We start from the raw sequence: 14,794 nt of genomic DNA on the forward strand, positions 1-14,794 counted from the left end.
CTAAACTAAATGGGTAGGGTATGCGTGCATGGAATGGATTGAACAAAGTGCTGACAATCACACGAGACATCACCATAATGTTAAATGCCAAATGATGGTGATGATGGCGAAAGCAAGGGACAAAATAGTACCATTGAAATCAGCCTAACATCCTATATACACACACATACATACAGAATATATTACTGCAACAAACACAATACATTATTGCAACAATTCCTATACAGTGCAAAAGCCAAAGGGTGCTTTTTAGATATGAAAACAAGCATAAAATAAAAGGAAGCCATTCTGAACCACCCTATGGCCATAAAACAGCCTGCCTATGGAGTTGCATCTGTAAGCAGCATTGCCCAGGAAGATACCATAACCTTCTCCATTGGGCAAATGTACACCTGACTGGAACCACTTTATGCTTCCAAATGCATTAGATTACATGCCATGACAGTTCACAGAAGAGTTTGCCAAGTCTGCCTCTACAATCTTCACATTGTAAAGTTCCTTTACTACTTTATTGGTTCCTTTACTACTTTATTGGAAATTTCATGTTGTGTATGTCACACCACCTGCTCTGCCTACTCTAGCCCTCAGCTGCGGTGCAGGATACTATATTGTAAACACCAGTGTTGAAGCAAGATTCAACTGTGAATTCACTCAGCTTCTGAACAGGGAATTGTGGAGTGGAGAGGGAGAGGGAGAGGGAGAGGAAGAGGAAGAGGGAGAGGGAGAGAGAGAAAGACACTCTCTCTCTCTCTCTCTCTCTCTCTCTCACACACACACACACACACACACACACACACACACACGATCAGGTATCAAAATGTCTGGGGTTGTTGTAATCACTCTGCTTTGGTTACTTAGAAATTCAAACAGGGTTATATGCAATCCCAAAGTGAACTTTCAAATTCGTTTCACAATGTGAGGATGAAGACAAGAAGAATCTCTTGTTTGATGATGCCTGAATCTAAATACAGTTCTTCCTACCCACCCACCTTATTTCTTTCTTTATTTTTTAGTTATTTAATGCCTGTATAATCAGTGAGCAACTCAATCACACAGAGCTGTGTGATGGGGATGGCAGCTGCCACTTCTGCCATGCTCAGGGGCATGCAACAGAACTCCAGGGAAGGGCCAGATGAATATTAATTATTGCCATCATGAAGCTAACAGCAAAGTTACGTCCTATAAATTTGCATTCCTGATGATGAATAGGCCAGCCTATTCAGACAGGTAAGAATGCCGGCACGTGTTTTAATTTGGTTTTTAGCATGTTGCTTATTTAATTATTAATTAATTTAATTATTTCTGAATGTTTAAATAGTTGTTTTAAACTAATAATGTCATTGTTTGTTTTTTAAAAAGAAAACCAAGTGATGTATAAATTTTGTGAAATGAATAAATTGATAAATTAACGAGGGACTGCCAATTGAGATGGAGCAGTTTAAATATTAAATGGGCCTTATTATCTTTTTTAGGAATTTTTGAATGCTGAGGGTTGCATAACCCTGCCTGGCTTAACTTTTGGCAGAGGCACCCAAACAGAATGAGAAGGAAGCCTTTTTTACAGATTTTATTCTTCAGCAGCTGCTCTAAACTGTGAAGCTTAATTCAGTAGTACCGTTCCCAGTATAGTTTGCTATATATAATGCTGCATTAATTGATGCCTAACCCAAAAAGAGACAAATAAGAGCGACACATAAATCCTGCCACAAGAAGCTTGAATTCTGTGATAGCCAGATGCCATCAATTGGTTATTTCCCCCCCTCTTACCACAAAGACCTGGGTGGGGGCAAATTACAGTCTAAAATTTCAGTATGCAAATTAATCATTGCTTCCAACCTTGCAGAGATGGATGCCTGGTCCTGTTGGGTGACAAAGGCAGAGTGAGAAAGACTATTTAGTTTTACTTGATTTTGTCCTCTCTGAACAAGTGCACAGAATCTCATGCTAGTAGGTGGAAGCTCATAAGCCAGAAGAAACATCAGTGCAGGCTGGTCCGTTAGGATGAATGGGGCCGAGCACCACCAACCTCAGTGTGCTTCCAGCCTGCATCCCTGCTTACTTACAGCTCAGCAGGGAGGGAGGTGGGGACAGAAAGAGAATTAGTAATCTGGGCCTGACATGAGCTCTAGCTCCACCTACTGTTGGCCTCCCTGCCTTCCATCCTACCAGTCTCAATGGGCATTGGCCACCACTGAAAAACAAGGTAAGAGGCAAGCAGAGTACAGTGATGGCAAAGCTATTCACTTTGTCTCTCAGTGGCATCATGGTTCAGAACCTGGACTAAGAAAAAAAGAATGTCAAGGGAGTTCTGCACTTGCAAGGAATCAACTGTTCAGTTTGGCAGCTTGATCCCAGAAGCTGCAGGTAGTGCAGAATGCTACAGCAAGATTGTTGACAGGAGTGAGACCTTGCTAACAGACAGCACCTGTGTTCAGAAACCTGCTCTGATTGCCAATTTGCTAATGGGGCCTAGTTTAAGGTGTTACTATTAGTATATAGAGCCCTGAACAACGTGGGACCAGTTTACCCGCCATATCGTTTTACCACATGTATATCCTAATTTAGTCCCAATACTTATAATAAGGATTTTCCTGGACCAGGCTCAACCTTCTGCTGAGAGAGAAATCTGTCCTCTCTGCCTCCTGCCACCCTCAGATGTTATAATGAACGGGGGAACAAAATATTCCACACAACCTTTCCTGTTCTTGTCACATGTATGAGCAAGTCAAGCCTTTAAATGCAGCCTTTGAATTCTGATTCAAAACTCTGCCTATCTGATCAGTCTTTAAGAGGAAGCTGTTCAACACCTCTGCCCAAATCAGAGCCCCTAGGACCTAGCAACTACGTTAACTAATCAACACAAAATAAAAGCTTAACAAATACATCTCTTCACTATGCAGATATATTCTTTGAAAATAAATGCTAACATATATTCTTCTAGAATAATATAGGTGAGAGAGAGAAGAAATGAACCTAACCCTTTTAATAGATGCTTCATATCAAAGCCACTATACTAATACAGTACAACAACAACCAATCACAGGGAATGCTTAGCTTATTATGATGTTGTTATATAAGGTATCATCCCTAAAGTGCACCCCGTTGTCTGCTAGACACATAATGCACAGGGCTAACCTTTGAACACTGTAGTGGTAACTTCCCAACCCCACTGCCCCAACCATTCTACGGAAAGTGTTTTCTATTCTTACCTATTTATCTCTAAAACGGCTAACAATGCCAAACAGCTTACAAACACAACCAACACCATACCTGACTGGCCCACCACCTTATTTCCCCCACATTTTCTATCCAGATGTCACAGAGGAGGGTTTGCAATTCTATCTACCACCAATTCCACGGTGATTGCTCCGCTACTCTTTGGCAAGGGTGAGAAGAGGGGCCCCAACCTCCTCTGCAGCTGAGATTTGGGGAGGGGAGAGCCCTTTGTCTGCAACCCCAAGCTGAAGGGGAAGTATTGAGATGGATGTTTGAGCAATGATTGGAACAGAAGTTACGAGCATCAGAGCCAAGACAAGACTGAGATTTCCCTCTGGTTTCAGAATGGAAAGATGGAGGCACTTGGCAGTGATTCTCAACCAAGAAAAACTGACTTTGGAAAGGTGGATACATTATGCAAAGCAAGCTATTTTACCATTTTGACCTTTCATTTTTGTTTGTTTCTGTTTACCATGCCAAGGGCCAAACAGCACTTTGTCACAACTTGGGAGCAGTGTTTAAGAAGGAACTGGCCATAAATTCAACTTCAGTTACTTTTCATGTGCAGTGCTTTCTAATTTAAGTTTACCCTGAAGTAAGTCCTGCTATAATCAGTGGGACCGGCTTTCAGAAAAGTGCAGATAGAATTGTAGCTCAAGCCCCAAGCACTAAACCATTAAAAAGCATAACAATAAACACAGTTGGGGTGTTTTTTTTTTAAAAAAAGGAACAGTTAAAACAATGAAATCACAGGTTGTATTCAGGGGAATGGTTGCCTAAACAGGTGTTTTAGTGGATCAGAGTTCACTTTGTCACATGCATGATATGATCACTTACATGTTCTTATCTCTTAGTACAGACAGAATAAAGTGGTTGTTGTCTAACATGGTGCACTTACTAGGTTTTGCAATGCCTTATATTTAGTAAAACTGCCTATATAATTAATACCACACAATGACTCTGAATACTGGGAATCACAGGAGGGCAGAGTGCTATTGCCCTCAAGTCCTGCTTTTGGGCTTCCAATAAGCATCTGATTGGCCAGTGTGAGATCAGAATGCTGTACCAGATGGGCCATTGGTCTGATCCAGCAGTCTCTTCTTATGTTCTTATAATGACTTATATTCACTCGATTGGCTCTGGTATTGACTAGCAGTCTGCACAGTGAAATACACCTACTGCTATGTTTTAGCCCTACTTTGTAACCAGCAACAACAACATGTTTTAGTTCTCTCTGTACCTTCTTAAGTGACTTCCCATGCATGTGATGAAGTGACCTTTGACACCTGAAAGCTGACATCATGATAATTTAAAGTGCCACAGAACTCTGTTGCTTTTGTCACAATAGACTAACATGGCTACTTCTCTGGAACTTGCCTCTAAAATGTTAAGCCATAGAGGAAACTTTACAAGCATGTAAAAGCACATTCCTCTAACCCATGACACCACACGGCAGTACTCTACACAGAAAGAAGGCTTCCCACTCATACCCAGGAGCATAGAAAGTGCATCTGCTTAAATAAGCTTAAAACTTTGTCTCTTGTGTTTGACTGCTCCCTCAATCTGCATGTTCTTCTCTGAGACCATAGCTTAAGCTGTAATAGACCACACTGACAACTGAACCAGGAGTGAGTTGTGGTTGTTGTTTTAGCTTTTCCAGGACTTTCAAAGCCTAAAATACCATTTCTCACACCTGAAGGAAAAAAATGGTCAACTGCTGGTCTACCACCACCAAATGCTTTTTTTCAAAAGACAAAAGTCACTAATGCACACTTGCCCACAAAGAGGCCACCTTAATAAAATTTCAACAGTGCAACATGGCATGAAAGCAAAGCTCACTGAACATGAGCTGCTGGCAGCAGCTGGAATTTACCCGCAGGGGCACCCGGTCACACACACACACACACCTGGCTGTGGAAAGGTGGCAAAAAGAACTTGGGGGAATCCTCCCCAAGGCAGCACTCTGCCCCTTCTCAATCTGACCATTCATTCTCGTCCAGCTCCGAGTCATCATCTGATTCACTGTACTCGACGGCGATTCTGCGGGAGAGGATTGTCGCCACGTCATTGCCCACTGGCTCTTTCTTTGCCTCTTGCTCCCATTGTTCTTGGACCTTCCGGAGTTGAATCCCTGCATTTGCAAAGGAAGAAATACTTTGGAGGACTGGCTTCTGAGCAGGTGTGTTGCTGGGACCTGACTTCACACTGAGACTCCAAGCCATGAAAGACAATCCCTGTTCCCTTCCCAAGTCCCAACTGGGGTCCCAGCAGCTACACTGAGCTTTGAAACAGATCTGTAGAGCTGGAAGGCACCCAAAGGGTTAGTAAATCCAACACCCTGAAATGCAGGAATCGATCACCTCGAGAAGCCCAGCACAACAGCAGGGGCGATCCCCACCAACCTCTAGTTCCAGATTTGGAGCTGGGGCTTGTTTTGCTGTTAGGAAGCTCGAGTGGCCATTATCCACCCATTTTTCCTTGCTAAAGGCGGAGGAAAATCTGGGGCTTGTCTTGGCACCTGGTGCCAAAGGGCCTGATTACCTAGACATCTACCTCTAGCTTCCATTTCTAGCTTGGAGCTACAGAGGTTGGACTGAGATTTCCCCTGCAGTTGCACTGAACCCTCCACAGCTCAGCACAAACAATAGGCATTGCTTCCTCCCCAACTGTAGAGGGAAATGGAACTTCACTTCTCCTCCTAGCCATGGAAAGGTGGGAGTAGATGGAATTGTGGGACAGTGATCAATTTGTACAGGCCTGGCCGAAACAGGCCTTCCCAGTCACTATTTGTTTGATACTAATTAATTCTGCATTCGTTAAGGGGCAGCTAACCTTTTGGGGCCATTGGACACCTTTGGAATTCTGAAAATGTGGTGTGGGCACCAGCCACAAAAATAGCTGCCATAGAGCATGGCATATAAGAAAATGACTACCACAAATAAAACAGCAGAAAAAGAGGCATGACCACAAAATGGAGTGGGCTTGGATGCCCCACTGCTTCCATTAAGGGGATAAAATACATCTACATCAGTCATCATACACCATGCTCACTCACAAAGACAAGCAGTCTACAAGTCTCCTGTCTAAGGAGAACGAGAGGTCAAGCCAATGCAAACAGGAACTGAGGCGGAAGAGCAGCCAGCCTCTCACAAATGGTGGATTTGGATGAGATATTTACTGAGACCTTTCATGGGTGCCATGGAAGGTACTATTGGAAGCACTGGTGCCTGTACATGCTGTTTGGATGAGCATTGTTTAATGGCTTCCAATCACTTTATTTTTACCCTTTAGAATTTCAAAAGCAAACAAATAAATTAAAAAATGTGGACTCTTTGTGGGAGGGAATATTGCTATACAGAAAAAGCCGGTGCTCACCTCTACGAATTGCAGCAAGCAGGTCGCTCCTGGCATCACTCATTGGTATCAGCGGGAACTGAGGCTTCCGTGGTTCAACCGTCATGGCTGGGGGAGAGGCCAAGTGAGCTGGTGAGGTGGTAATCGTTGGGGGTCCAGGGGGAGGGGGCGGAGGTGCAACGGGGGGCCCCATTGGGCCAGTCTGAGGGGGAGAAGCAGAGTAGGGGCAAGGTGGGGCCGGTGGAGGGGAAGGTGCGTAAGAGGAGTGAGCAGCAGTGGCAGCTGCATTGGACGCCATGGTGGGAGGGGCAGAGATAGGGCTGTCAAAGGCAGTTTGAGCGGAGGGTATCACCGGGGGAGGGGGAGGGGGAGCAGGTGGCACAAAGTACTCGGCCATTGGCACTTGCTGGGGGCTGAAACGAGAAAGGGAAAGAGACAATCTGAAACAGACTCTGGCCCAATCAAACATGGCGCACATACAAAAAAATCTACAAGTTAAACTTAATATATAGGTTGGCATCAGACAAATGCTAGATACGTGGATCGAGTAAAGTGAATTACAGACACATCTTTTGGAACTTCTTTCAGATACAAACATTTTGAAAATCTGTTTCAAAAGGCTAATGTTTCTAATATTGCTCACTGTTAGAACTGAAAATATTTCTAATTTGTTATCTGGAAGGTGTTATCTATGGAAATGATCGAAAAATAGTGATCAACCTTATAACTGCTAAGATTATGATAGCTAAAAATGGAGGGGGGAGGTTATATCTCCTAATATATGTTAAGGGCTTTTTTTGGGGGGGGGACACACCCTGGTCTATAGTAACAGTTGATTGAGTTAACTAATTATAAAATAATACACATAAATCAACCTAATAGGTTTTGGAAGAATTTGTGTTTTTTTGTAATGTTTAGGAACAGCAAGTTTAATGATACTACTCAACCTTATGTTGTTTTCAACCTGCTGTAATTGTTTGTAATTGTTTGATTATTTCTTTATGGATATTTTATTGCATCTATAATAAAATGGAAACAAAAACAGATGAGCAGCTCAAGTCACAGAATTAGGCTAAGTTTAGCCCTTCTTAACTGCTGCACAACTTTGGAGCTAGAGCTATGGTTAAAGGCAGCTCCTCCCTCGAAGTAAGCAAACTAGAGCAGATACAGTCCTACATACATGGGAATTTTCACAGTACTCAGACATGGCAGGCACCCAGATACAGAATGGCAACCAGTACTAGTGCAAGAAAGTCCAGTTGCTAACAAACTCCTGTGCTGAGCTTGCCCAACTCATGACCCACCAAGATGTGCAAAAACCTTTTGTTATCCGAGGCAAGCAGTTAAGCAGTAAAGACTGAGGGACCATAGTAAACTAGACTAAAACCTCTAATTTTTGGAGAAGGGGTAAAAAAGAAGTGCTACTGCCAGGGTTTCAGGCAGGGGTCTCTTCCAGTCCCCAAAAATGCCAGGGAATGAACCAGGGACCTTCTGCATGCTAAGCAGATGCTGCACCACTAAGCTATGGCATAAAACCATTTCATTTTTGTTATCATTACCCACTATACCTTCTAACAGGAGCATCTAAGGAGATTTTAAAAAATAAAAAATCACACACACACACACATCAGAAAAGTCCTGCTGAATCAGTCCAAAGGCCCATTTAGTCCACCATATTGATCTCACAGATCTCACAGACCTCACAGCAAGCAGGATCTGCGTGCAACAGCACCCTCCCCCACCTGTGATTCCTCACAACTAGCATTCAGATGAGCTTCCCAAATGTACTCACTACTCTGTGTGCACAAATCTCATGCTCAGATTGCATAAATGTTTAATACTAATTGTGTCTATTTGGACAACAATCTGCATGGTGAAAAACTGACTGGCAAGTTCAATAAAATCCCTTTCCAGACAAAAATTTCATAGGAAAAGTAACTGTTCTCTTGCTGTCTGCTGTCCATAGTCCTGAAAAAGACAGTCCGTTGTTTGCACACATAGGGCTCATTCACAGTTAACTTTTCTCCACATTTTTCCAGGCACAGACTGCATTTTAAAGCTCCATATCTAAGCACTCCCCGCTTCCCTGCCCCTGGAGATTTCCTGCAAAACCCCACTCTTTACCAGTGAATCAGAGCAAATAGCAATCCACGGAAAACCTGAATTGTTGCACTTCAGCTTTAAAGAACAGGTTTTTGAAGGGGAAAGTCCCGAGAGGAAAAGGACACTTGGACATGGAGCTTTGAAGCAAGGACCTGTTGCTATAAAGTGCAGGGCAAAAGCTAAGTATGGATAAGCCCTTTGTCTAGAAGTGCTATTTCACATTTTACAGATCATCCAACTATAGTTGTCAGCCTATTGCATTTCTATATTTTCTATGCAGCCCCCTTGGTCTCTTTTCAAGCCTGGCTTTTGAAGCTCATTACATATCAGCCCTTAGCCATTGATCCTACAAGGACTTGCACATGGCTTGATTTTTCCAGTGGGGATGCCTCTTCTTCCACAGGAGGAAAAAATAATTTGCAAGAATTTACATGCCAACTTACTTAACAATGAGGGAGTAAATTCTGCCCATGGGCCTCCATGCAAAAAGGGGTCAAGAGCAGCATGGGAATGGCAGAATTTGGGTCTTAAGCTCATTTTTCAGCATTCATTTACCGAGTAATGACAAAGACTAGGAACAACTGGGACAGAACTTAATCAAGGGAAAAGGAGCTAGGTGAGTAAAGGATGCAGGGAAATGATAGGGGATTCTTGCTGAGCCTAACGGAGCGAAGTCAGCCTGCCCTTGTGGCCACCAGAGAAAGCCAGCAGCATTCAGTGCTGTTTCAGACGCCAGCACTTTCCCAGGCTGGGCAAAATGGATGCTGGCTGGCATTTACATGAAGGGATGAACAGTGATGAATATACAATCAAGTTCTCTCTTGGGAGTCCTGGTAGGATTTAGATTGTCACTCACATTACTGTACCAATGAGCAACCTCTGTGCAACCATATTGTTGCCAGCTGGTTTTACAGAATGCAAGCCTGCCCTACCATGGGGAAAACCCATATGATCTTCCAACAAATGTAGTTAAAGAGGAATATTTATATTTTCCTCATGTTTCCCAGGATTGATGAATACAGCTGTATTCCTTTTAATCATCTGATCTCTGGACCAGCTGCTTTCCAATGTGGAAACCAAAGGGTGGAAACTTGAGCTTGTCCATACCAAAAATAAAAAATAAATCAATGGCAAAGAAAGGGGTTGGGGTCAAGTTTCCCAGCTCCTTGGCTATCCATGGATCTGACTGTATTCTGCTTCTCAACACCTTTCCTACACAAGTTTGCTACACTATCAATATCCTGGTAGCTTTAGAAAGTGCCAAACTCTCTTTCTGAAAGCAGAAAGCCACACCTAACAGGGGAAGGAAAGCAGGCAGGAATCCATACCCATAATCCTTGACTATCTGAGGCCTCGGTCCATTTAGCATAGTCTCTGACGGCTGCGGTACATGGGGCTGTTGGACCCGGTTGAGACTGTTCTGCCGGCTTCCTGCTGCTGAGGGCCTGTAGACATGTTCCTGGGCCTGGTTAGCCACCAGGATGACCTCTTTGTTGTCTGCTGACAGGTGTGAGGCTGGAGCTAATATCTGCTGGGCAGGATGGTTAGGGCTGGCCGGGTATGAGTGATCAGCTGCATCTGACGCATAAGATCTGTCACACACAAAAACACCAAAAGGTTGTACTCCTGAATGGGGTGGGTGGATGGAAGGAGCCAAACTGAAGGGAAAATTAAGATGACATCTATCAGCTGCTGGGATCAAGGCATGGTGTGTGTGTGTGTGTGTGTGTGTGTGTGTGTGTGCGCGCGCGCGCGCACGTACGTACGCACACATACACATTTACACATGCACATACACGCACACACTCTAAAAGGAACACACACATGCAGCAAGGATGGAGCAGGCATGGATTAGGAAGTTAGCACCACAGTTTAAGTGATTAACCTTCTATAGGGGTTTAAGTACTCCTAACTTGTGCTCCAAACAGCACACTGACTTCTTATCTCAGCATCATGTGAATGCAGAAGCAAAGCCCATGCAATGATTTAGCAGCCCCAGAGCAACAAACATTGGGTTGTTTTTTTATTTGGGGCAGGGGGAGAGTTTGTCAAAAGGCCTCATTTTCCTGAACCTCCAGCTAGTCAGATAAGAACCCTTGCTGTTGTGAGCAATAAAAGCATCCAGAAAAATAATAATAAGTCAAACAATAATCAAGCCCCAAAAACAGCAAAAGAAAGAAAAAAGATTGAGCGAAGCGTGTAATACATAAAACCTGCCTATTATCTGGGGACAGTGATCCTTCCGATGAGGCCATGTGATATGGGGATGGTGAGAACCTGTTATCGGGCCGGAATTCCTTATCGTATGCCATCATGTTCCATTCCAGCCGACGGTTGCGAGCCTTTCGCACTTTCTTCACTTCCCTGGTGGAGTCTTCAACCAGCCGCTGCTCCTGCAGAGAAACAGAGTAAAGTATCTGCTGTGTCAACCACCTTTCTGCTACTGATGTGAATTGTAAGGCTTGGCTGGCCTCCACAATGGAACAGAATCCCCAAGGGGTAAAAACAGAATACACCACCTTCAGGCTGCAGAGTCTGAGGGTTTCTTTTTAATGTGTGTGAGTGTGTGTGTGTGTGTGTGTGCACGCACGTGTGTGCATATTTGAGTTTCCCATATGTAAATAATTCCTTACAAGAAAAAAACTAATCCCAGCACAACGAAAGGTGAGAATGCTTTCAGCTCAACACACTCCTTATTTACTGAGATCTGTACTTTGTTTGTTTTTTCATAATGCAGGTGATTCAAAAATGTGGTCACGCACATGTATTCTGAGGTTGTCTAGGTTATTCTATAACAGTGGGGTCACTGCCCCCTTGATTCTGTACACTCATGCCCTGTGCCCCCTACCCTACCCTACCCTACAAAAAGCATTATTCACCATCCACTAAGAAAGACAATAACACAATAAAAATTCAAAGCAGTAACAATGAATTGCATATTTAATCAAAACCCAATTAAAACTTTTTGTAATCAACCATTTATTTAGCATTTAATCTCCGGTGGGGTGTGAGAATTCTCCTCTTTCAATCATCTCTAGACAGGCAGATTATCTGCTTACGTGCTCTATAGAGACTACCTGAATCCCAACTCCTATATATTCCCCCTTCACAAAAATGTACCTTCTGCCTGCGTTTCTCTTTCCTCTTGTCCTCTGTTGCCTGCAACATCTTCTCTTTCCACAAGTTGAAGAAATATGAAGGGTCCGTGTAAAACTTCAAACCGTCTTTCTTGTCATCTCTAGAAAGAGCAAGTGGTGGTGGGGGGGGGGTTGAGGGGGGGAGGGAGAGGTAGAGAGAGAGAACTATTTTAATTCTTATTTCATAAAATTTATACACCACTTGATTAAAAAAAAAAAAGAGAGAATACCGTATTTTTCGCTCTATAAGACGCACTTTTCCCCTCCTAAAAAGTAAGGGGAAATGTGTGTGCGTCCTATGGAGCGAATGCAGGCTGCGCAGCTTTCCCTGAAGCCAGGAGAGCAAGAGCGCACCGATCCCTCTTGCTCTCCTGGCTTCGCTTCGCTGGAGAGGCACTGTGCAGCTTTCCCTCTCTGTGCAGCACCCTTTCAGCGAAGTAGCAGGAGAAATGGAAGGAGCTCCGTTTCTTCTGCCGCTTCGCTGGAGAGGCGCTGAGCAAAGAGGGAGAGAATTTTTTTTTTCTTGTTCTCCGCCTCTAAAACTAGGTGCGTCTTATGGTCGGGTGCGTCTGATAGAGCAAAAAATATGGTAAATTATCAGTAAGGAAAACATTCACATTGCTATGAAGGAACACCTAAATTGCATAAGTTACCATCACAGGACCATCTTTTAAACTTATTAGACTCCCCAAATGAATCATAGAATCATAGAATCATAGAGTTGGAAGAAACCACAAGGGCCATCGAGTCCAACCCCCTGCCAAGCAGGAAACACCATCAGAGCACTCCTGACATATGGTTGTCAAGCCTCTGCTTAAAGACCTCCAAAGAAGGAGACTCCACCACACTCCTTGGCAGCAAATTCCACTGTCAAACAGCTCTTACTGTCAGGAAGTTCTTCCTAATGTTTAGGTGGAATCTTATGGGTACAGACTTAGTAACAGAGACTCTTTTGCCAAATGCCCTACCTGTAAGGAGTAAGGATGTTGAGCGGTGGGGGCTTATCGCACCTCTGGTACATCTCCATCACAGGGTTTGGGATGGAATTGCGAGACACCACCTGTTGGTTCTGAATGGTGGAGCTCTTGAAAGCTTTCCGCATGTTGATATCCTGCAGTGAGACTGGAAATGCAAGGCAGAAACATGAAAAGGATGAAACTCAACCCTGCGCACCCGCAATCCCAACACACAATGCGGGTTTTGTTTCCTACAAGTCACGCACTGGTTCTTTGGTGCAATGATTCCCATGCTTATCCTACCATCTCAAGGCAGGTAACGCTTTACACTATACTGCAATTCGTTATAACCAGTATCTTAAATATTTAAATGGGGGGGGGGAGAGCAAGCGAGCACAAGATTAAAGACAGAATCCCACCACCTACTGAAACCTAAAACTCCTGCCTGCCAGATCATAATCTCCCCCATCTCTCAAGAGCTAGGTTTGACAGATAACACAAACACTTTAAAAAATAAAAATAAAAACGCTGTAATTCACTATGACAAATATTATTTGTAATATAAATACAGGGGGAAAACAGATTAAATACAGAAAAAGCAAGTTAAATATTAATACAATTAAAAGTAATTAACAATGGGTAATCAATATAACCAGTTAATGAACTAACAATCCTATGCAATCTACTCAAAAGGAAGTCTCACTGAGTTCAGTCAGAGACTTACTTCCAGGTAAGTGTGCATACAGTTGAGACTTAAAGATCATAACCCTAAGATTTAGACAGCTGTTATCTCACATTTACTTACTTATAAGCGGCATCGAGAGTGGAACCATGAAAACTGCAGTGACGATCTCTGCTTTGAGAATTCTTGCAAGTTTTAAGATGTGCTATAAGTACGAGCATACTTTCTACAAAGACCCTGTTACTTCAGGGGTGGGGAACCTTGTGGGCCTCCAGATGTAGCTGGACTTTATCCCCTGACCATTGGCCACATTGCCTGGGGTAATGGAAATTGGGAGTCCAAAAACACCTGGAGGGCCAGAGGTTCCCCACCCCTGATTTACCTCTCAGGATAAATGAGCCTGATGCAAGAAAAAAAAGCTCAGCACCTTCTTGCTGGCTTGGAGAGCAGACCAGGGCAGGGGCTGGAAAGGTGCAAACCAGCCCGCGCCGTCTTCTGTAGGTCTGCTCCCAAGGTGGAAAGTGCGGCAGCGCTTGCTTTTATAGCAAAACAGGACCTTAGCCAACACCCACACCCCAGCTGTATCCAATCAGCCAAAGTACCTGCCCTGGGACCTTGGGCAAAAGGGCAGGTGATAAATTGCTATAGCAACCACAACACCCCCCAGGATATTCTATGCCTTCTGCATCACCTACGCTTTCCAAGAAGCAGCAGTTATCCAGCTCCACTACTGAGGGGTGGTAGAACACAAGCAATTACTTCATCAGATTTCTGAAAAAGATTAAGGTTGCTAGGAAAGCAGGGGGCCAGTATGATTTGTGGGGGGGATGGCAATTTTCTGATTAACGGAAATGACAGATGGGGAGATTAGACAGCTGTTCATGTGGCTAAACTGAAGGTTCCTGTTTTCTATTTTTTTTAACAAGATTGATTTTTTAAAAAAACAACAACTGGCAAGAACTTTCCGGGCCTATCATCAAAGTACAGTCATACCTTGGGTTACAGACACTTTGGGTTGCACGATTTCGGGTTGTGCACCGCGCCAAACATGGAAGTACCGGAACGGGTTACTTCTGGGTTTCGGCGCTTGCACATGAGCAGAAGCGCCGAATTGCAACCCGTGTGTGCAGACGCGGCGCTGTGGGTTGCAAACGCTGCGGGTTGTGAATGTGCTTCCTGCATGGATCACCTTCGCGACCCGAGCATCCACTGTACAAGGAAGGGGCAGACCTACAGAGGAAGAAGCAGGGAGAGGATGGATTGCATTGCACCTTCCTTGCTCTGCCTGATCTTCTCTCCCAGCCAGCAAGAGTGTGCCGATGTTTTCTGCCTGCCTCATTTTGCTT

At 43.9% G+C, this 14,794-nt stretch overlaps 1 protein-coding gene across 4 annotated transcripts in view; it reads right to left on the bottom strand.

The window, feature by feature from the left end:
- Window positions 1-772: 772 nt before the first annotated feature.
- The window catches only part of LOC309333509 (actin-binding protein WASF3-like), a 75,082-nt gene continuing 61,060 nt past the window's right edge, over window positions 773-14,794 (bottom strand). The window contains exons 1-8 of one of the 4 annotated variants that reach the window (XM_081847143.1): window positions 13,572-14,386; window positions 12,779-12,932; window positions 11,794-11,911; window positions 10,891-11,066; window positions 10,002-10,265; window positions 6,592-6,983; window positions 4,396-5,347; window positions 773-4,365 (exon numbers count right to left, since the gene is read on the bottom strand). In XM_081847143.1, coding sequence (XP_081703269.1) covers window positions 5,190-5,347; window positions 6,592-6,983; window positions 10,002-10,265; window positions 10,891-11,066; window positions 11,794-11,911; window positions 12,779-12,932; window positions 13,572-13,599 — 1,290 coding nt within the window. In that variant the 5' untranslated portion in view covers window positions 13,600-14,386 and the 3' untranslated portion in view covers window positions 773-4,365; window positions 4,396-5,189. Of the gene's footprint in view, window positions 4,366-4,395; window positions 5,348-6,591; window positions 6,984-10,001; window positions 10,266-10,890; window positions 11,067-11,793; window positions 11,912-12,778; window positions 12,933-13,571; window positions 14,387-14,794 lie in introns of those variants that run through there. The other 3 variants (XM_081847142.1, XM_081847141.1, XM_081847144.1) reach the window with 3 other exon arrangements.

The sequence above is a fragment of the Podarcis erhardii genome, assembly GCF_964252035.2.
Source record: "Podarcis erhardii genome assembly, chromosome: Z".
In the NCBI taxonomy this organism is placed as follows: Eukaryota; Metazoa; Chordata; class Lepidosauria; order Squamata; family Lacertidae; genus Podarcis; species Podarcis erhardii.